Source organism: Carya illinoinensis, chromosome 8, assembly GCF_018687715.1.
Source record: "Carya illinoinensis cultivar Pawnee chromosome 8, C.illinoinensisPawnee_v1, whole genome shotgun sequence".
Classification (NCBI taxonomy): domain Eukaryota; kingdom Viridiplantae; phylum Streptophyta; class Magnoliopsida; order Fagales; family Juglandaceae; genus Carya; species Carya illinoinensis.
The window spans coordinates 36,605,113-36,628,546 of NC_056759.1; the positions used below are offsets into that span (position 1 = coordinate 36,605,113).

A 23,434-nucleotide genomic window follows, 5' to 3' on the forward strand; every position below is an offset into this window, starting at 1 on the left:
TTCATACACACTCTCCTATCATTTTATTCCACAACCTTTCTCTCCCTACTTTTGCACCCACCGGTTCCTCTTTCAGCACAATTTCAGCAGATCATGCACCAGCACAATTCCAACAAATCATGCACCGAATATACACAATTTTTGCACCCACCAGTCGGTCCCTCATTTCAGCACAACTCCAGCAAGTCATGCACCGAATATACACACCAACTGGTCCCTCCTTCCAGCACAATTTCAGCTCCAAACTCATGCACCGATTGGCTGCAGAAGAAAAATACAAACACCCACCGGTTGCTCTCCCTTTACTTTTCAGCACAACACACTTAAATTCCAGCACATCATGCATCTCTGATTTTTCTTTGGTTGTTGAAATGTGGTTGTTGAAATGTGCCTCTCATCCCTTATTTTCCTTCATTTCGGCTTGTATGGCTTGGTTGAAAATTCTGCTCTCTCCTATTCTCTCAATCCGTATCTCTTCTTCATTTCTTCAACCAACCTACACGTCTCTTTCACTCTACACCCACCAATTGCTTTCAACTCTTTTCTTTTTTTGTGGTGTTAATTGTTGACTTCATCACATGCATATCTTTCTTCATTTCGGCTACCTCTTCCTTTTTCCACACATGTTTCTTCATTCTTTATACAATGAATTGTTAAAGAAAAAGGCAAGATGAGTTCTTGGTGAGAGGTTGCCGAGTGGATGATTGATGAGTTCTTTTCCATGCCATGTGTATAGGACCTACAAACCAAAATTCATTGTTTTGAGTCATGCATGCGTTAATGACTTTCAATCTATTAAAAAAATTAACATATGGATCACACACAAAATTTATCTCATACTAAGCTTTCTAAATAAAATATGCATATGAATAAACATTATCCAACTATATCTCAAGTTATAAAATTAAGCATAAACTCATGCTTTTAATCAATTTAAATCATAACTTGCATTTATTCTTATTAACCATTTTTTCCATTTAAAACCAATAATAATGTCATGATGAATTTAAAATACATTGGTTTTAAATAGTTAAAATGTGCAATATTCTAGCTCAATCATAGATCTAAATTTACCATTTTCTTAAAAAGAGTGGACCAACATATAATTGCAAATATCATCACATATTGACGTTAAGACTAAATGTCTTTATCAATGTATACCACATCAAAGACCAAATAACTCTGAACGTCAATGAGACTCACCACTGTTTGGGTGCTGAGCTCATTTTAGTCTATCTCAAACAAATCAATTCTGTGACTCCTTAATTTTTCAACTTTTTTCAAAAAGTTAAAACATATTTCAATCTATTTCATTCATTCAAGCACATCTCAATAGACTCACAAAACTCACTATTATTAACAGATTAACTCATATCATCTAAAATCACCTTAACATCCAATCGCAAGCTAAAAGGGCAAAGCGTGCTTTAAGAGTTGTAAGTCACGTCACTCTGTACAAAATATTTTCAAATTACTAACCTTATTGGGGTCTTGATATTGTCTAATAAAAAAAAATTCTATATTATTCTTCTTCCCCCATTGCGGTAAAAAATTATTTTTACACATTTTTTGTTCCAATATTTTTTAATTCGAATTTTCCAAAAATATTAAATATTTTCAAATAACCTAAGTTTATTCTTTCTCATATTTATTTAATTCAAAATCTTCTAATTAAATTGGAAAATTTATCATCGATAAACTATTAATAATTGAATAAATTTATCAATAAGTAAAAATTTATTGATAATTGAAGAAGAGAGACTCTGGAACTGGGTAGCGTGTAAAACTCATTTTAACACCATCCAATACAAAACTACCACGTCATAGGTTTGTGAAAAAAAATATGTGTCTGCCTCACACAATCTTATTCTTACCTCCCCTCCCAACCCTGCGTACTTTATAATTTTTTTCTCCCCTCTCCCTCTTGCTTTCTCTCCCCCTTCTCTCTCTCTCTCTCTCTCTCTCTCTCTCTCTCTCTCTCTCTCTCTCTCTCTCTCTCTCTCTCTCTCTCTCTCTCTCAAGCCTCAGTCTCTCTCTCCTCAAGTAGATCCGCATGTATGCAAATGGAAGTGGATCCCACAACACAATGTTATTGGTCACAGTAGTGATGGCATTGATGACGTTCCGCGCTAGAGCTCGAGCCTTTAGGGCCTCCGTATCTAGCCCCGTTTACATCACCGAGAGCAGATGCGGGTCTAACACACCATACCATTCTACCAGCGTTTCGCACTCCTCTACTCCTCTCGCTTGAATGTTGACTCCGTTGAGGAGGGATGATTTGGACATACCTTATTTGAGCCTCATGGAGTCTAATATGGAGCAACAGCAAAGGGTCTCTACCTCCTCATTGCCCATATATCTAGTAACTTGAAAAAGACTAGTGCTGATGTCTACACTTTTTTTCGTTTGTTTTTCTGGGGAACCATATCCATATGTATCTTTTTTCTTTTAATCCATTTTCTCTATTGTTCTCCAAAGTGGTTGTTAATGGGGATTACTTTTTATCTCTTCAGGCTTGTCCCCGTTTGTCTTTGCGAGCTGAAAAGGTGTTTGATCCATTGGAGGAAGGGTTGGATCCTTTGATTTGTGTTTACAGAGTAAGTACGTGGTGGGGGGAAAGGGAAGGGGAGGTAACATTATGTGAGGCAGGCATGTAAATTTTTTTTCATGAACCTATGATGTGGCATTTTTGTATTGGACGGTGTAGAAAGGAGTTTTACACTACTCTGTTTGATGTTTATCTCATTGAAAAATTCAAAAATTATTTATAATTGGAGGACAGCTTCGTATCAATGGAGGTAGAGCTGTTCAAGTGGCTTAGGCACGAGGTAGAAATAGTTTCATTTCATCTTATTTCCTTTTCAAATATCACTGAAATATAAATATTTTTCAATTTGAAATCTTCAAATTTTTTCATCTAATCATTATAATATTTTCAAATTTCTATGTTGGAGGTATTTTTGTAGGGGACCTAAGGCCCACGGGGGCCAGCTCAAGCCCAACAACAGGCAGGTTCCTTGTATTTCAGATAACCTGAAGCGGTCTGACCCAAATCCGTAGGAGCCTCCCAGCGGCTCGGGAAGAACTTGAAACCTATATAAATTGGGTATAACTATCTGAGCTAAGATGGAAAGTTACAACGGAAGCCTGGGAATCCAAGTCGGGGGAAGAAGAATGAAGCATGCCACGAAAAAAGGATCGGACTCAAGGTAGCATCAAGAGATCATGCCACATTAAATTAGTTTACCAGCTAATCATGCTGCATTAATGACTGAACTATGAGGGCCATGCCGTATTAAAGATGGTATGGTGGAGGTAGCTCTAGGAGGATTTTCCTTCCTCCCAACCCGCAGGGCATGGCCATCTGACCCTCTAGGCTGGGTATATAAGATCTCTAGACCTTCAGGTAAAAGGATCGGCTTACTCTCTAATCAAATCTTCCTGTTAAAAACTCTACATTCACCCTCTTCTCTTACTCTTTAGTAAGCCATTACTGACTTAAGCATCGGAGGCTACCTAGGCCGCCTCAGGCCACTCCTCCCGATCCTTTCTCTGTTGCTACAGGTCGTAAGCAAAAGACCTAAACTGCTAAGAGCCCAGCACTAAATGCGGCATATTTCAAAAATAATATAATTTTTATTTTGAAATTTGAAAAAGTTGATTTTTTTTTTATATAGAAATTTGAAAAATTTGTAATATTTAGATGAAAAAGTATGAAAAAGAAATTGAAAAGTATTTATATTTGATTAATGTTTAGACACTGAGATGATATAAATAGAATGAGATGAGACAAACTGCTTATGATCCAAACAGGGCCTAAGTCCTAAAGTAGTCGAATTGAAAGTTTACTTTGCCATAAAGAAAAGGAGCAGTGCCTTTCATTTTTAGGTTGGATTGTCATGAAATTAACTTGTGGTGCTTCGGGGGACCAAACTCTACTATTTTGGAACCTAGCTAGTTTATTACGTATAACCACGGCTTTCAATGGAATTAGGTTTGGCATTGGAGGATTGTATGTCTCAAAACCCTCAAAGAGATGATTTTTTTTCTTGGTCCCTCTATTGACTTATACTTCTCCTCTTCTATAACACCTTGTTCTTCCTTGGATAAGCATGAAAGTCACCTTTAGAAATTTCGGGGAACGAACCAGAGTGTTACTACTGACCCTGACTAAATTATTTTCTTAACAAGATGCTAAATACAAAAATTCCTTATAATAAATAAGTCATATTGTATTAAAATATTAAAATCATACAACAGAGCATTGAAGCATTTATTAAAAGAGTTTTGAACTATGTACTGTAAAAACCATGACTTAAAATCTTTGTAAATGATTTAAGCCTTTGCCTCGCCTCCCTGGGCCAAGTCCCATCCTACAGTTCTATCTTTATAAATATTCTTACATGTGATTGTTTAAAAACATAAAATAAATTAAAATAAGTAGACACAGTAAGAAATTCATCATAATGTAAACACACAATATAATTTTTTTCATAAAATATTTCGTGAGTGAGATCGAGTAAAATCATAATCATTCATACATATGCTTATGACATGCATGAATTATCTTACTTATCTTGCTAGCCCACACATTTAACCATGTATGCAAGGTTGTGCATCGGCCCCACATCTTGTAGCCACAAGATAAATCACTAGTAGTATCCTAGCATACTATGGTGGACCACATTTAGATCTATGATTTGCACATCCACCTATAAAATTGAATTTGTACCATGCATCTGAATCACAATTTTATTAATTGTTCTGGGTTTATCTTACACTTGATCATATGAAAACTTACATGTCTTATGTGACATAAAATGAACGAGATGCATATACAATACATACATAACTATAATGTGCGGAATGAAACATTATCATGAATTATGAAGAATAACGTGCTTGCATATTTCATGACAAGCATCGTACATAAATATTGACTTCCAAACTAAATTTAATTGTAATATATATAACTAACTAACGTGTGTTAATCCTAATTTATGATCAAACTATTTATCTTAGAGCATTGACATTGAATTAGTCATCTCAATTTTAAAAATTTGACTAATATGTAACTTTTTTGCCTTTAGCTAATAATTCAAAACTTGAGGTCTTCATTGAATTAGCCATCAAATTCTCTATAAAAATAAAATATTATTATCTTTTATTCTTTATTTTTCTTTATTAATTTTTTATTTTTTAAATACTTTTTATTTTTATTTTCATAATCTCCAATAGCCTCCAACAATCATATTCATTTCCATCAATTAAATCCAACAATCTATAAAATTAGCATCTCTAGTTGATAGTTTTTGTAGATGTTAACAAAAACATTATTATGCACATTCACAACCAATATGCAGTCAGCTAGAGAAACAGTTTTGGATGCACACTCATTTTGTATGCATCCAGAAAGCACCTACCAGCTTTGGACATTCACAATGCTAATGTTCACTATCTACCAATATTTCCATATAATGTTTATGCACATTCACAATCCCATATAAATAAACCACATGATCACACCAAATAACCTCAGCATATAGATGAACCTAGATAGTATACCAAAAAAGAAGGAATTCCACCAACATATAATGGCCGAAAATGATCAACAAATCACTCCAATATATACAGTCCCAACTACAGCGTATAGTTTTGACAAACATGTGGCAATCTTAACAGAAAAAGTGCAGTCCCTATAGCAGCATCTCTACTTTAAATTTTACTCTAGCATTACCTAGTCTAGTTTTTGCTACACACACCTACAGGAGCATGTAGTTGCTGACCACAATCATAAAACACCCATATTTAAAGTCCAAAATAACAAAAAATCACAAAATAACATAAAGAATAGTCGTTAGCAGCAACTGGTTCGTGAAACTGCACATGTGGCTAGGCTACTCTATGGTGGTTCTCAATCTCGATTGGGGTCGAGTGATCCTCGCTCGAGGGGCAGTGAGGCCTAGTAGTTTACACCTGAGAGGTGAGAGACAGAGGGTTGTCGGCATGGAGATGAGAAGGAACCCATCTATGGGGTTGGATGTTGTCGTGACAGAGGGTCTTCTGAGAGAGATTAGGAACTGATGCATGGGATTAGAGGGAGAGGGAGAGGGAGAGGGGGACGTGGGGCTTAGTCTGTGGTGGTTGATGGTTGAGATGTGGAGACTAGGTACTGGTTTCCTTATGCAGCAGCCTGTGTCTTTATGGAGGCTGCCGGACTTTGCATACGGGAGGTTCATGGTGGAAAAGCTTGTGCAACTACACATATGTGTGATGTATTATATATGCAGTATTGAATACCTTAGGGCAGTGAAACAAAAATGGCATGCATGCTACGCGGTTATAGCAATTGGGAGCGGTTATGAATTTTAATAAGAAGAGGACTCTAAAATTATAATCCTAGTGGAAAAAGGCTTGTATGACTTAGGATTATAGAGAAATGGGTAGTTGTGTCTTCACCGGAGGGGGCTAAGGTTGTGAGGAAGAAACTGCTGTGAAGTGTGATCTTTATCTATATATATATGCGCGTAGCTGGAAACCTTAACGAAAGAAAAGGAAGAAATCAACATGCATGGAGTTATGCGCGGGTCACGCAATGCTTTTGGGCTTTAGCTCATGAGCTTTGAATCTAGGGTCCATTTCCAAAATGTTAGGGTCCCCACATCTTGGTTAGTGAATGGTCTTAACAAAGCTGGTTAGAGCAGTCCAAATAATATCTTTGGTTTGTTCATACTTTCATGGGTCGAGTATTAAATAAATTACTAATGGGCCTAGTATTAAATAAATTTTCCATGGGCCTCATCTCAAATTCTAAACTAACCCAACTTGCTTTATAAGTTTTTCGGGCCAATTACCAAGCAAACATATTCCACTTGGCGCATAAAATATTAAATGGCTTTAACCTAATTATCAAACCCAATAAAAATTCATATTTTCATCATAATAGGATTTTGGATCCATGGCCTATTACAATTACTCAATAGATCTCAAATAGGCTTCCCATAAATATTGATCTAAAAGAAATTATAGTTCGCTGGCTTGGGCCTGAGTGTTACAAATGTGTTTAAATTGTTCAAAGTTTATACTTTTTGGTTCCTTTGTTCCTTATAATTACGTTTTTATTTTAATTCTGGATTTTGATCTTTATTTTTTGTTTGTTTACTAGGATTTCCTAGGCTCCTTGAATGGGTTTCAATTGTTTCTTCCTGAATCGTTATGTTCTTATAGTATTTTATTTCATCCACATTTTAAATTGTTGGAATGAAGAATTATTCTATTTTTTGAACCATCTCTCAAGCTATGAAGATTATGGCTCTAATTTAAAGGTCCAATTTGTCGTAGGGCTGAAAACCAACTGAGTTCAACTCGGTATTCGAAAATCTAACTCCAAGTATGACTTTGTTGGAGTTCAAATCAGAACTTCGACTCCAACTTAGACTTACATGGGCTATAATTCAATTTTGACTCTGATCTATTGGATTGGAGTTGGAGCGAAGTTGGATTTGGATTTTCTTTTTTGCTTCATATTTAATCTATTTTTAAACAAAACTTTACATATAATTGATTAATTTTTTTGTGGGCTTTCAAGTTTCATGTTTACTAAAAACATTACAAAAAGAAAAGAAACAGATTTTATATATATAACTACAAATATTTCATATGCTAAGCAAACTTGAAAACAAAATTAGGCTATCTTAATATACTATTATTCATAATTTTATATTAGAGCCTCACACTTCCAAATCAATTCAAAACAATAAAGTGATTGTTCAACCATCTAGCCAAGGTCATAGCCAACACTCAAGGCCCTAAATAAATACTAAAAGGTAAGAGCAACCATGGGCCATCATAGTCCAATGACAATGTCCATCATCTAATCATTCACTGCTAAATAAATCACAAATAGGAAACACAACCAGCCACTCAAATACAAGTAAAATATTTGATTAAAATCTAGTTACAATGTTATATACTAATATATTAGAATCTAAATAATAAATTAATAGTCTTACAATATATAGTTACATGACTCACTATTAGCAAGTCAAGTTTCATCTACCCTAATATATGTAATATATATGATAGTGATACTATGATGTGTAATGTGTACATGTAATTAATTATGGAAAAGCTATGCCCACAAAAAAGTTTTTCCAAAACCCTTCACCGACTGACTTGGCTCCTGTCAGGTGGATTTAAAAAAAATAGCAAACTGAAAATTGAAAATCTCCCTCATCTCCCTATCTCCACCTACGAACCCTGAAAATCAAAAATCTCCAATCTCCCTCATCTCCACCTACAAACCCGAAAATCTCCCTCATCTCCCTTAAAATCTCAAGCACATCTCCCTGAACCACACGACCCCTCATCTTTCTCATCTCCTTGAACCTCACATAACCTCATCTTCCATAGAAGCACATGAACCCATCTCCTTGAACCACAAATCCTCACTCGTAGCCTCCATCTCCTCGAGCCATCTCATCTCCCTCTCGGCATCCTCTCAAAATTTCATCCCCTAAACCACAAACCCTCACGCTAATCCTTAGCCAGAACCCTATGCTTCCAAAGCCCATTGCCCCTCACCCGCCACCCTAAACCCATGCTTGCCTCAATCCCTCTCCCCCTTCTAATTTTAAACCCCCCAAACCCTCCATCTCCCTAAGCCCGAACCCTCAATCATGTTGAGCCTATCACTTGCCTCTATCCCGATTAGGAGAGCTCCATTTACAACAACAAAGTCTCTATTGTTACTCAGTACGCTTCGCTGCTTGTCGCCAATTTTCACTTCTCTATTTTATGTTTTCTTGCCTGATTTCTACTTAGCCCATCTAATTTTTTGCCATTATTGACGGATTATAAATTGTAATTATTAACTGTTTGAGTTACCATTGTTGTAAATGTTTTCTGTAGTGATTTACGGTTATTGATTTAGCATTATTGTAATAATTAATATGCTTAATTTGAAAAAGAAATTAAAGGACAGCTTGGGTTGGTACATTGTTTGAAACTCAGACAGAAAATGTAAGAACATGTGAAATCATATGTAGTAAGAACATGAGTTTTGCGATCATCCATTGAAAGTTTGAAACTCTTGGTTTAATTAATTATTTACGCAATTGGGAATTTAATTTGATATTTTTTTCCTTTTTAATCTACTCAAGCTAGGTGAGTTGACATATAGATTACATAATATATATATAGTAAGAGACAAATGGACGAGGTCGTGGATTCAAGATTCATTAAGCCTGTGTTTGTTTAACTAATTATCAAGATCCATCTTTGAGAAAATAACAAAAGAAGTATAATGTGAGTGTGTGTGTGTGTGTGTGTGTGTGTGTGTGTGTGTGTGTGTGTGTAGCTAGATATATTGGTCATATTCAAACGGCATAAGTAGTTGGGTTTTATTATTCTAAAGTGGCAGTGGGTAAATCTGAAATTGTGGTGGGTAATCTGAAAGTGTGTTGATCTGTTGTGGGTTTACTTGCTTTTCTCAGATTTCTTTTTATATCAATTGCTTGATTTTGGTTTTGAGAGAGTAGTAAAGAATATTAGGGGTAATCAAACAGAATATTATTAACATTTGTGGATGCCCTTATTTATGATACGATGATAGGAATGTGGCTATGCTTTTATGAAGAAGTATTAGAATACATGCTTACTTTATAGTATGTTATGGAGGTGATGTTGGGTTACAGTGTGATCTTGTTTGTTAATATGTGTTGGTAATTTCAGTTTGCTAATATGTACTGGCCATTTTCTAGGTTGGGCATCCCTGTGAATATTTTTGTTGGTATGACCCGGAAAAACCGACATATTGCCAAAAGACAATCAACCGATTAAATGGAAATTTTTGTTGTTGGAATTTATATGTACTGATCTGAGAGTATGGGCACATAGGTTGAAAGTATTTTTATGTTTTGGGTAGTTCTTAGATGTACTTTAATATTGAAATGTAATGGATGGACATTTTTATTTTTTGGGCATTTCTTGTTGTAAATTTGTAAATATTTTGTTTTTGAGAATGAATGGACGGTTTCAGATTTTTGTATATCTCCACATGGCAATTTCAGCTTCAGTTTTTACAGGATACCTTGTAAACTTATTTTGGTTGTGAATTTGTAAATTTTTTTCTTTTGAGAATGAATGGGTAGTTTCAGGTTTTTGTATATCTTCACATGACAATTCCAGCCCAACTTCAGTTTTTACAAGATACCTTGTAAACTCATTCTGGTTATGAATTTGTAAATATTTTGCTTTTAATAATGAATGGACAGTTTCAGATTTTTGTATATCTTCATGTGTCAGTTTCAACTTCAGGTTTTACAGGATACCTTGTAAACGCATTCTATCACAAAACTGTGCATAACAAGATATTGCACTAATTCCATTAGTATAAAAATGCATTATAGGAAATTGCACTAAGCCTATAGCAAGAAGTAGCTTTACATGTTTGAATATTACATTACAATAACTTAATGGACCAAAACACCACCACATACTCCAATAATTTCCACCAAAACTACACTCCAATAATTTTCACCAAAACATACTCCAATAATTGTGTCCAAATACAGTCATTTCCACCAAAACATTCTTGCTAATCACCACCATTTATACTTATCTTGATAATCATCCTAATCCGAGAGATGCAATTGAGATGGTTGGACATAATGAAAAATTACTTAGTAAGAACGACAATAAAAGATTAAAAAACAACATCAGTGTCTCACGTTGACACTACCTGCAATGGAGGAGCAGTCGCTCCAATACCCAAATAATTTGTTGTGTATACTAGCCCGTGTGTATACTATAGGTATAAAAAATTGTTGTGTCAAACCAACAAAATGTAATATCATAACGTGTCCAAGTAGTAGTACAAACTTGATTTTTTATATTTCTGTGAAGGTTTACCTGTGAAGGAGCAACAAGTGTTCCAATTCCCAAATAATCTGTTGTGCATACTTGTCTGTGTGTATACTAGATTTATATACAAAACATGGAGAGAATGTGACTCCTTCCCCCTCCCTCTCTCGTAAAAATTCAAAGGCTCTAGATCTGATTTTCGCTGGAGGGAGAGCAGGCATCGGCTTCCTCCTCCTCCTCCCTCTCCTTCACTCCTTCCACCAATCACCCATCTTGTTTATCAAAGTTTCTTTTACTTAGTTTTATTTTGATTTCTTCAAGACTGAAAAATACAAATCTATAGGTTTTCGACAGATCTATAGGTTTCTAGCAACTCTCGAGAGACACGCACGGCACAAGTAGATTCATAGGCTAAAAATTGTTTGGAGAAAAGTGGTGGTTTTGTAAAAATCACCATGCGTGGTTCTCACGCGCCGTCTATGTACATCTACGCGTGGTCCTCATGCACCACCCCTTCCAGCAGCTCTTCTCGACACTCGCATTAGATCACCAGACTCACCACCACCAGACCTTTCAAATCTAACCTTTGTGGTTGAAAAGAGACAAGTGCATTGCCTTCTCAGGCTGTCCCAGATTCCGAAATCTACCAGACTTGATTGAAACTATAATACGTCTTTTTTTGCATATATCTTACTGCTTTCCTTTTTTGTTTCTTTATTTTTAGTTGAAGTAAAAAAAGAGTTCATCTCTCGGAGTTCGTCTGTAGAGGTTGAGTCATCTCTTTTTATGAAGGATGAGATTGAGTCTCTCTTTGGACAGAGTCTTGTCTCTTCGATGTTTGTTTATAGAGAGTATCAACAATAGTGAAGACCACCAAACCAGTCACAAAAGGAAATACTGTACTAGTGGAGACCTAAATGCATGATTTTTGTTTATGATGTCATATTTGATATGAGGACATCACAAAATGTATCCGATCATCAATGTAAGCTTCTTTGATGAATGAATAATGACTATTTCCCTTAAAAAAAAGTTTATACACAAAACTTCGTCACATGATATGTAGTACTCAAAGTTAAAACTCTATGATGGACAGCTCGTTTGATATATGCAAGGGTGTAATGGGTCCAATTTTGGACATATTTTAGAACCGAATCAGTATATGCTAGTTTTGAGATATAAAGAACCGATACCGCATCGATTACACTTCTAAACATGTACTTCTGGTTGTACCAGTTTCGGTCCCACTCGGTCTAGTTTTTTCATTTTTTTTATATAGAATATATAATATAATTATTATAGTATATAATAATATAGTGATATAGTATTAGTATAACTATTAATACAATAGACTATAGTGATATAGGATTTTAAAATTTAATATTATATTAATTAGTAATTTATCATATAATACAAAGTTATTTTATATAATTATATATAATATAAAAAATATATAAAAATAATTTATACAATATAAAAAATTAAAATATATATATAAACTGGTCTGGTTCGATTCAGTGCTAGAAGAAGGAAAATCAGAACCATATCGATTTGAATCAATTTAAAAATAAAAATAAAATCGGTATTGATCGAACCAAATCCGGTACTTAACCGAACCCACTGGCCAATTTATCTCTTTTTTCATCTATATATGGGTACTGCAAGTTCTCGATCTCTGCATCGATTCTCGTTTAGGCAGTTTATATTTTAATACAAAATATTGATAAGACTTATCTTTCTAAGCAGACTGCATATATATATATACAAAAATATTTTACAAAGTCTGTTTTAGAAACGTGTATGAAGGGTCCTTAATTTCCCTCGCGGAGGGCAAGCTGCCGGAGGGATTTTATTAGGAATACTAGTGGGTTATGCTATGAAATTGCAATTCATGCAACAAACATATATATGAGACAAATACGTACGTATTGTATACTAATATTAGAATATTGAGTATTAATGCTACTCATCATTCTAATTCTTATCATTCTCTCATTATTTCATAATGTGGTATTAGATAATTGGAAATTATTTATTATAGTTCATTTGTGAACCTATCATCTAATACCACATCATGAAATGAAGAGAGAATGATAAAAAAAATAGACGATAAATAGATTTGTTCTTATAATATTATATATATGCATGCATGTCATTTTGGATTCTTATATCCCATAATGTCTGCCACACAGACATGTAGTCGGCAATATCCCATGGCACACCTATGTTAGCACCACAGACATGCCACAGGCATGCCATAGCCCCTATCATGGCACGCCCAAGACAGCCCAGTAGGCATGCCATGGCCCTAACCATGACATGCCCTTGACATACGGCAACACTTAACAGGCATGCCAAGGGCCCAATCATGATAGCCCTTGGCCTGGCCATTAGCACGCCAAGGCCATGGCAAGACATGCCCAAAACGCATAGCAGCAGTAACAAGGCTAGTGACATGCCCCATCAAGCATGCCATCCAGCGCATGGCTCCAGGCCGTGCCTTACAGCACCAATGCCTAGGCCACTTGCTTGGGCCATGCAAGGTCGTGCCATGAGATGACCAGCGTGCACAGTAGCGGCCCAGCGATGTTAGTGAAGTGCCTCATTAAGCATGCCAAACCTGTGCATGGCCCCTACCTGTGCCCCACAGCTGCAGCACCTAAGCCCCTGCCTAGGCCGTGCCATCCCTGTGCATGGCAACTGCCTATGCCTAGCAGCACCAACACTCTGGCCCATGATTGGGCCATGACACACCAATAGGCACACCACAGCTACCAACGCCTAGGCCACCTGCCTAGGCCATGCAAGCCATGTCAGGTAGCACCATTGGGTAGCCCAACGCCCAAGTCCATGCTTGGGCCATGTCAGCCACACACACCGCCTGCCCATGGCCCAAGCCATGTGCTAGATCAAGCCACCAAGGGCCATTGCTGTGGACCCCCATGGGCCGCACGCCACTATCATTTATTTATTTTTTTATTTTATTCATTTCATTATTTAGGGAACCTATTAGGGTTTCGAACTAGGTTATTCTATAACTATGACCCTTAGTATTTCATTATACATCTGTTGGAAAATTCCCTAGAGGATGGATTATTTGTTATTAAGATCTCTTTCAGTGCTTGGCACTTGGGCTACTTGGGTGCAATTCGTAAATCCCAAGGAGAGGATCATACCTTGCAATTCGTGAATATGTGGTTATTCATTTATCTTTTTCATCACCATGTAATTCGTAAATCAGTGGTGAATTATTTATCAATCTTATGATTATTTTCCTTTTTCCATTCAATTACCTATATTTGTTCTTGTTTATTTCCTAATTTGTTCATTTATATTTTCTTGCGTATCAATCATATCCTAAGCATTATTCTTACTGTTCTTTGATTTCTCAAAATAACCATATATACCAAAAAGAAAGTCTTCATCTTTCCTTTGTTGAGTCATTTATTCTTTGTTCATATATATTTTCCTACTTGTTCATCTAATTTCCCATTGATCTTAAATTTTCTTGCATCTTCTCATATTCCAAACACAAATCAAGCCTAGCCCATTCCAATTCCATAATTCTTTAGTTCTTCATTCATATAACATCCTAGATCTACCATTCCCAAGAGATCTAGCCAAAATACCCATTACAACATACTTTCCTTATAGATCTATTCCATAAAGCCAAAAAACCCAAAATCTATCCTAGATCTATTGTCTCCAACAATTCTAGCCAAAAACCCTAATTCCCATAATGATTTTATTTATTTTAGGAAACCGTAACCCTAGCCTCCATCAATACCTAAATCATTCCCTCAAACCTTAAAACACTTCCTACACTTTTAGATCTCATCCTACAAATCACAAAACCTAAGATTCTTTCCATCTTTGATCTAACCAAAACCCTCGACTACCCAAAAAAACTCTTCCAAAATTCGCAGCCCTATCTATTCACCATTCAAACCCTAGCCTCACTTCACCATACCAACATTAATCATCATCCAAATGTTGCCAACACCAAGGGTCATCATCAAGCCATCCTACAATGCATCAAACATGCAAATTCATCACTTAGATCATCCGAACTCAATATCATCATCAAATCTATCACTAAACACCACATCATCATTAACCTAGAAACCCTTCATTGCCATATTCAAGCCAAGACCAAGCAAGACGATGAGCAACATTCGGTCATCACAATGTGAAGCGAGACCAAAAGATCATAACATTTAGGGACTTGACCGAGGTCCCTAACAGCCTCCCCCAAGTATGCCCGACTTTAGCATTTTTCAATATTAGGGCTGTTCAAAAAAGTCGTAAGTCGAATCCTTCCTAACATTCCGACTCAACCCAAATTAAATTGCCTGACCAAAAAATCCATTGGATCGAAACTCAGAGCATTCTGAATCCTTCCGAAAATAATCAGAACGGAAACAAGTAATTACTTGATTTTCATTTCTTTCTGAATATTAACTAGTCCTATGTTAATAAACAGTGTCGTTTATCGAAACCCACTGCATTTATTCATCATTCATCTCACATTTCATAACATTAAGCATCTCGTAACGTCCCTCTCTTCTCTCACTGACCCTTTCTTGCAGACTTGCTGCTCATGCAATTGGGGTTTCTATTTCTCTCTGACTCTCGAATCCATTTGCATGGTTGGCACATCGACTCTCTCTATTTCAGGAACATGGAACATGGATTTTAGAAACATGGTTGGCATATCGACTCTCTCTATTTATGAATCTTCAAGAACATGGATTTTAGGAAGAATATGAGAGTTGTGAAGAAGAAGAGAGGAATCTTGTTTCTTGTTGGCTCAGGCATGGTCTACTAATTTGTTGGAGATTTGCTGAGAAAAGAGTGTGGGATTTGGGTATTTACAAAAGTTTTCCAATTTTTCTTCATCTGATCAAGCCATTTTTGTTTAGTAATGCCACTTGACTCAATTGGTGCTTCCATTTCTCTCTTTTTCAGCTACTATAGGATCCTTGAATGATAATATGCATTTTTTGTAGTGCTTGTCTTAGGGCTTGCAATGGCTTTATGTTGCTGCGTGGACGTTCCTTGATGATATTCTACTGCCTGGTTATTCTTGGAAGATTCTAGAATATGATGTTTTCTTTTTCAATGCTCTCTGAGTGTAGGGAAGCAACTAGTTACTATAACTAAATAAGAAAATGACGGTTTGGGTCGGAAATAAGCGGAACAGTACAGTTCAAAAAATCAATTGTTGCCAATTCGAGTCGAGAGAAAATCTCAGAAACGGGAAAGGTTTCAGGCCAGGTCAAAAATATTGTTTTCTGTTCGAAATGCATTGGGTGAATAGTCCTATATAATATTATAATCAGAGAAAGGGCCAGTGTCTCTGACTAGAAGATCCATAATAATTTACTAATCTTAACTTTGTGCAAAAGAATTCAGCTAGCCTTTGAATATGTCTAGCTCTTGAAAAGAGACTTGCCATTCTCAATTATGAAGGAAAAAAAAAGTCCATCAAGTCAGCTAAAACTAATATTTTTAGGCACAACTAAAACTACATCACATGCACTCTCCTCATTATAAGTTTAGGGATAAATATAATATATATATATATATATATATATATAACTCATCCTACTTTATTTGTTTGAAAAGAGTCTTGTATTAATTTCATTAAATCAAAGTTTGGATACAAAGCAGAATAGAAGCAAAAGTTGTGGTACAACTACTAATGCTAAGAGCATCCTTGCTTAAGGCATGAGCAACTTCATTATTTACTCTAACAGTATGCCTTGCTGACCATGAGGTAAATGAGTTGAGAGTGTCTCTAGTGGCTCCAATGAGTTGGCCTACATAAGTGAGGCCATCTGACTTTGAGGTGAGACCTAAGACTACTTGTAAGGAGTCTCCTTCCAAAATGATGTCCTGATAACTTGAGGACTTGCAGAAGATGGCTGCCAGAAGAGTTGCAAAAGCTTCTGCCATGAGTGGATCCGGAAATAAATCATGCTTCATTCTAAGGGTTGCTAACACATGGCCCTCCCAATATCTAATAATCACACCCACTCCCACCTTACATGAGGCTTTATCAATTGATGCATCCCAATTCAGCTTAACTTTGCCCTTGGGGGGGGGGGGGGGGGGGGGTGCTTCCCAGTGTGAGTTCTGATGCTGGCCAATTGACTTGGGCCTCTTTTGTAGGTTGAGCAGTAGGAGATCTTCTACTAACTGTTGGGATTGCTAGTCACATTAGAGGGGTGTGTGGGGAGTCCCTTAAAGACCATCTCATTCCTTCTCTTCCAAATGTACGATGAGGTGATGGCAAAAGTTAGCATCTCTTCTAGACCCAAGGACTCAACAAAACTTTCAACCATCTCTGCAAAGTGTGGGGAGTGCATGCTTGCCTTTCGTAGTTTCCTGCTGCTCATTGCCAATACATCCCTTGCAGAAGGGCAATCCCATAGGACATGTTCTGTGGTCTCTGGAACCTGTTGGCATATTGGACATGCTGGATCCTCTATCACCTTCCTCGTTGGCTTGGGTGGGTAAAGCATCGAGACAGGCTCTCTAGAGGAAGAATTTTGTGGCATTGGGAATGTTTAAATTCTAGAGTCTGATCCATGGTGCCTGTTGGGCTCTGAGATTTGAGGATTGCCCCATTTTCTGTTAATCCAGTTCTATGAGGAGATGGTAGGCTAACTTGGCACTGAAATTGCCTGATGAGGTGCATCTCCACTATAGCTTGTCAAGCTTAGAAAAAGGACTAAAGGGGATTTTCAGGATCAATTCTGCTTCTTCCTTGGTGAACATAGAGGAAACCAAGTCCCTCTTCCATTGGTGTGTAGTCTTGTCTATGAGGATTGAGACTTTTGAGTCCACTTGTAGAAATCTGATTGAGTCTTGAGGCTTGAAAGTGTTCTACTTGGGAAGCCATTTATCCTTCCATATCTCACCTGTCTCGCCATCTCCAATCCTCCAAGAGCAAAGATCTTGCAGCTAGGAAACTTTGCCACATATATGAGGTATTCTAACCCAATTTTCCAGTAAGGAAGGCCTTGTTAGGATAATACTTTTCCTTGAGCACTTGTGCAACTAGTTAGTTAGGATTAGAGACTAATCTCCACCCTTGTTTAGCTAATAGGGCTAGGTTGAAATTGGCAAAATCCCTTAGGCCGAGACCACCCTAATTTTTAGCCTTTTTCATTTGGTTCCAATTCACCCAATGTATCTTGTGCTCCTAAGATTGCTGACCCCACCAAAAGTTCCTCACCATTTTTTTAATTTCATAAACTAGCTACTTTGGTAGCTTGAAAATGCCCATGCTATAAGCTGGTATGGCCTGAATGATGGCTTTAATGAGTACTTCTTTACCTGCTTGGGAAATGAACTTGTTTTTCCAATTTGAGATCTTTGCTTGCACCTTTTCTAGAATGCTCTTTAAAGAGTGAGCTCGAGATCTTCCAATTAAAGTAGGAAGGCCTAGGTATTTTTTAGAGGAAGTGGTGCCCCTTATCCCTGCAATATTGGTGATAATCTCATTGGTTTCCTCTCTGGTGTTGGTGCTGAAAAAGATTGAAGTTTTCTCCTTATTTAATCTCTGGCCAGACGCAGCCTCATAGCATTCCAGCAGGTAGTATAGGTTGCTCCATTCAATTAAATTGGCTTTGCAAAAGAGTAGACTATCATCTGCAAAGAATTGATGGTTAATAGAGAGTTTATTCTTTCTAATGGGCAAACTAGTGATGATCTTGGACTATTCAGCTTTGTTGAACATGTAGCTCAAGGCCTTGGTGCACGTATAAATAGGTAATGGGATAGGGGATCCCCTTTCCTGAGACCTCGTGTGGGGTGGAAGTTGTCTTATGAGTCTCCAGTTTTAGAAAGGAGTAAGAGATTGTCTCTACTCACCTACTTATCAAATCCACCCAATGTTGATCAAAGCCAAGCTGTTTCAGAACAGACCTCAAAAAAGGCCTTTCTATCATGTCGTAGGCCTTACTCATATCGAGTTTAAGTGCCATAAATCCATCCCTTCCTTTAAGTCTGGCCTTCATTGTATGGAGAGACTCGCACGCCACTATGATGTTATCTGTTATTAGCCTATTAGGGACAAATGCTGTTTGTGTGGGGGATATTAAGGCTAGTGGGACTAGCTTTAACCTGTTGGTCATAGTTTTAGTAATGACTTTGTAGAAAACATTACACAAACTAATGGACCTGAAGTTAGTCATCTGCAAGGGGAGTTGTTTTCTTGGGAATTGAAGTAATAAATGTCTCATTCACTCCATTTGACCACTTGCCACCATTGAGAATTGAGAGTACTGCTCTGGTGACTCTTCTGTCCACCGTGGACCAATGATCCAGGAAGCACACAGCTGGGAATCCATCTGGGCCAGGGGATCCCAGTGGATTCATGCTAATCAAAGCCTTCTTCACTTCTGTTTTAGAGAAAGGTTGGGAGAGCATTGCCCTCATTTCTGTTGTGAGTTTACTGGGCAAGGCTGTGAGACACTCAGCTATGCCAATGGGGTTGAATGAGGTAAACAGATTCTGGAAGTATTGTTGGAACTCATGACTGATTTCCTGTTGACTTCTTAACTCCTGACCTACCTCATTGAAAATCTTAGAGATGGTATTTTGCTTTCTTCTTTGGCTGGCACATTTATGGAAGAAGGCAATGTTCCTATCCCCCTCCCTAAGCCAGTTTTTCTTAACTCTTTGTTGCCAATTAGAGTTTTCCTCTTCAAGCAGAATGTCCACTTCCATCTGAAGGTCTATGATTTCAGCAAGCAGATGTCCTTCATTTTGTTCTTTGAGACGGTATAACATGTCAAATTTTGACTATACGGATTCCCTGTTGCACTTGTGAAGATCTCTACACCATAGCTTCAGGCCTTCTTGATAGTTCCATAGTCCTGAAAGAGTATTCTGCAACCCTCTCTACACCATAGCTTGGACCTGTGGTATTTTCCCAGGTTCTATTGATCAAGGTCTCACAACTCTCTCTTTTGCTCCACTTTGCTTCGAATCTAAAGATTCTTCCTTTCCTTGTCATACCCAACTTGTGATGGGTGGAAATGAGAAGGGGCCTGTGGTCTGATGATGCTGCTGCTAAGTGATGAACTAAGTGGTCCTTGAACTTTGCTATCCAGGTGGAGTTTCCTAGCACCCTGTCAATCCTCTCTTTGGTGAACTGCCCATCCAATCTTTTATTTGCCCATGTGAATCTGTCCCCCTCATAACCAAGGTCATTAGATCACAAAAGTCTAAAGTCTTCCTGAAATCTAGGATCTATTTTTAGGGTCTTGATGCAGCTCCAAGTTTTTCATCTATGCTAGTAATCTCGTTGAAATCCCCAAAGCACAACCAAGGGACTTGTGGTGTAGGAGTTAAGGCTTTAAGAAGGTGCCATGTTTCATTCCCCTTTGCAGTGTTGGGGTGGCCATAGAACCCTATTAGTAGCCAAGGGTTCTCATCTCTAGGTAGTTTGACATAAGCTGATATGTGCCAAATAGTGCAAGTGTCCACTTACACATCCACAATGGAGTTCCACGAAAGGGCCAAACCACCACTTCTTCCCCTACTTTTTACGTTAAAACAGTTTTCAAAACCCAATTTCACACCAATTTTCTCCATTTTGTCATTAAAGCACTTGGTTTCAATGAGGAAAACTAGGTGTGGGATCTTGGACTTCACCAACAGGAGAAGTTCATGAATTGTTCGATCCCAATCCCTCGACAATTCCAGCTTATGCAATTCATTTGGCTGGGTGGGGTTGCTGAGTAGCCTCCACCTTAGGTACCTAAGTTGAGCTCCTTATAGGTATAAGCATAGTTTTCTGTTTCTTAGGCCATTTAGAACTAGACCTGGTTTCTATAACAAAAGCTGATCTTTTTGTCTTGGAAAGTTGGGTAGGGGCACTTGGGAGGTTGGTTATGTCTAAGAGAGTGAGGGACAGTTCCCAAGCTTTCCTTTTCCATTTGGTGCATACAGTGGTTGCAAATGGAGTGGCTCGAGAGTCACTAATGAGAAGTGCTGGTTGCGGGCTAGTTGACTTGTTTGGGAAAATAAACTTAATGGGAATGTTATTGTCAGTAAGCATGTCACTATTTGTCAAAGAAAAACACAAGACTTGTCTTATGTTGCTTACATGTGACATTAGGCCTGCTAAGAGAGGCGAGAACCCTTTTCTTGGTTTAGCATGGGTCCCGTGATTCTAGGGAACCTCGTACAGGCTCATTGGACAACAGTCCTGTTCCACTGGCACATTCCTGTCTTGGTTTCTCTGCCCTGCAAAGTGATGGACCATGATTGGCTCCGGGAAGACAGTTGTAGTATCTTGACTCGTGGCCTCATCCTTAGTTGCTGAGTGGGACTTCCCGGAATCACCCTTCTGGTCACCTGCTACCTCAAGTTGCTCTCGAAAGGAAGGTCCCTGTGATGACAATTCTGGTGAGCCTCCATATTTCTTCACAGAGGAAGAATGCGTAGTATAGATGACACACGTAGCCACTACCCATATTGGTCCTAAGACTGCGGAGTTAAGCTGAAGCTAGAGCACTTCCTATGAACGTGCTTCAGAAGTCCACATTTGAAACAAAATTTGGGAAGTCATTCATATTTAAAATAGGTCCAGTATTGTTTGCCACCAAGGTTGATCATCCTCCATCGTAACGAAGGCTTAGTGATGTTAACCTCCACCCTGGTCATCAACTTCAACTTTATTGACCTTTCCGATGGCTGCACCGATCTTTTCCCCTTGCAGTTCATTCATGCCTGCAAAAGGTAGGTTATGGGCTTGAACCCAAAAGGGTTCTGAGGTGAAGAGTACCTCATTGGGGGATAGTTCTCCTTCGAAGTTCTTGAGGCAAATGAGGTGGCAGTCGAAAGACCAAGGCCGCCACTGAAGCACCTTCCTCTTTTCTGAGAGGAGTTGAAACTCCATCAAGAACTTGTTCGTGCCAAGCTCTTTAAAAGTGATCTAGCCTTCTGAGTTCCACACCTTGGCCATGGTGGACTTGAAAGCTTTGTGTTTCGCATTCCCATCGTTCAAAATGAGAGCAAATAGGCAATGGCTGCGTCTGAGCTTAGTAGATAAGGCAGCTTCCTTTGGTAAAACCAGTTCTTGTTGTTCTTCCTCAATGAGCTTCAGAGCTTTGCCTCGTCCTACTTATACTATGATTGGAAGAGATCAATTATGGTCAATTTTTATTACATATATACTTAGTTAATTTAGTACAATTTTATGTGATTTTTTATATGAATCCAAAACAATATTCTATGTTGCATTTTTCATAGAATTTAAAGTCACAAACGTTTATACATGAACAACAGTACTATTGTGCGTATGAGAAAAGAATTCGCAATTAAGGGCATCCGAGATCTGCTAATACATACATAACCCAATTTCTTCCTTAATCTTTTCTACCATTGAAATATTAGATTCTAAAATTTCATTATCCTTAATGTGGTAGCTACAGCATAGCAAATTAGGCTACTTCCAAATGAAAAACCAGCTTACTGGTTGATGGAGATGTATATATGTGGCTAGGTCCTTCGAGATTGCATATATCTGCCCAGTTGCATGTCGAAAGTAAATGATATATACTTGACATCTCTAGAGAACATAGGGAACTTAAAATGTTAATATAGCACTGCAGATATGGAGCAGAAATATCAGCAACATCAAGTTTATTCAAATATTAGCCCAAGCTATTTCCCAAATCAACAGCTTTAGCCTATCAAAAAACTTGGCAACCCATATATATTTAATACTTTCCTATCTTTGAATTCAAGGGCCAGGTTGTTGATTTGGAGACAGTCCTGTTGATAAATGGAATAGGCTAACTTTATTGACAAGGTAAATTTTGAGGATGTTGCTGCGATTTTCTTCATTAAAGGTTTATGGTTTCATCCCAACAGCTTACACTCTAGTTATATACATGGCATCTTCAAACTATTAGAAACTTCTTGCCTGTACCTTAAGTGCTAAATTAATTTGATATATTATTGTACGGACCCTCTAGTTACAAAAGGCTTACACTTAGCGGTTAGATCTTAATTAAGAAGAATTAACAATGTTTTTTTCAATTTTAGCGTATGTAAATCGTAAGCGCTCACTTTGAAAAAATAGGTAAATCTAGGACCTATATTTAATGTTGAGTAATTCTATTAGGGGTGTGCATGTGACCCAAGCACCCACTAGACCCAATTAGGCTGACCCGAACCGACTTATATTTTATCAGATATTACTTGAGCGAGTCTCCAACCCGACTAAATAACGGGTTTATTAATTGGTGTCAACCTGTCCGAAATTCCTCAAACCCTAGCCAATAGCCGCCCACTCAGCCTTCTTTGCTCACTCGGCCTCAAGCCCTCTGGCGACCAGCTCCACGTCCTTCTGGCCAATATGGACACCAATGGCAATGGCACTGTCGAGTTCGACAAACTTGTCCAGGCCATCTTGCTCGATATGAACACCAAATTCACTATTTGGCAAATAACTAGCGCGTGACATCAGCAAGCATGAACAAAAGGAAGAAATTCACAAAAAGGAAAATGCAATGAAATAGAAAATGGTGGACAAAAAATTTTGGGT

The 23,434-nt window shown here is 37.7% G+C and overlaps 1 protein-coding gene across 1 annotated transcript; it reads right to left on the bottom strand.

The window, feature by feature from the left end:
* Positions 1-19,059: 19,059 nt before the first annotated feature.
* Positions 19,060-19,665, bottom strand: LOC122274694. The gene has a single exon (XM_043083711.1). The coding sequence runs from the start codon at positions 19,663-19,665 to the stop codon at positions 19,060-19,062; it is 606 nt and encodes a 201-aa protein (XP_042939645.1).
* Between the last annotated feature and the right edge of the window lie 3,769 nt (positions 19,666-23,434).

What these genes read in the sequence shown, in the direction of transcription:
- LOC122274694 (XM_043083711.1), bottom strand. Translation starts at nt 19,665, where the DNA reads ATGTTATACCGTCTCAAAGAACAAAATGAAGGACATCTGCTTGCTGAA.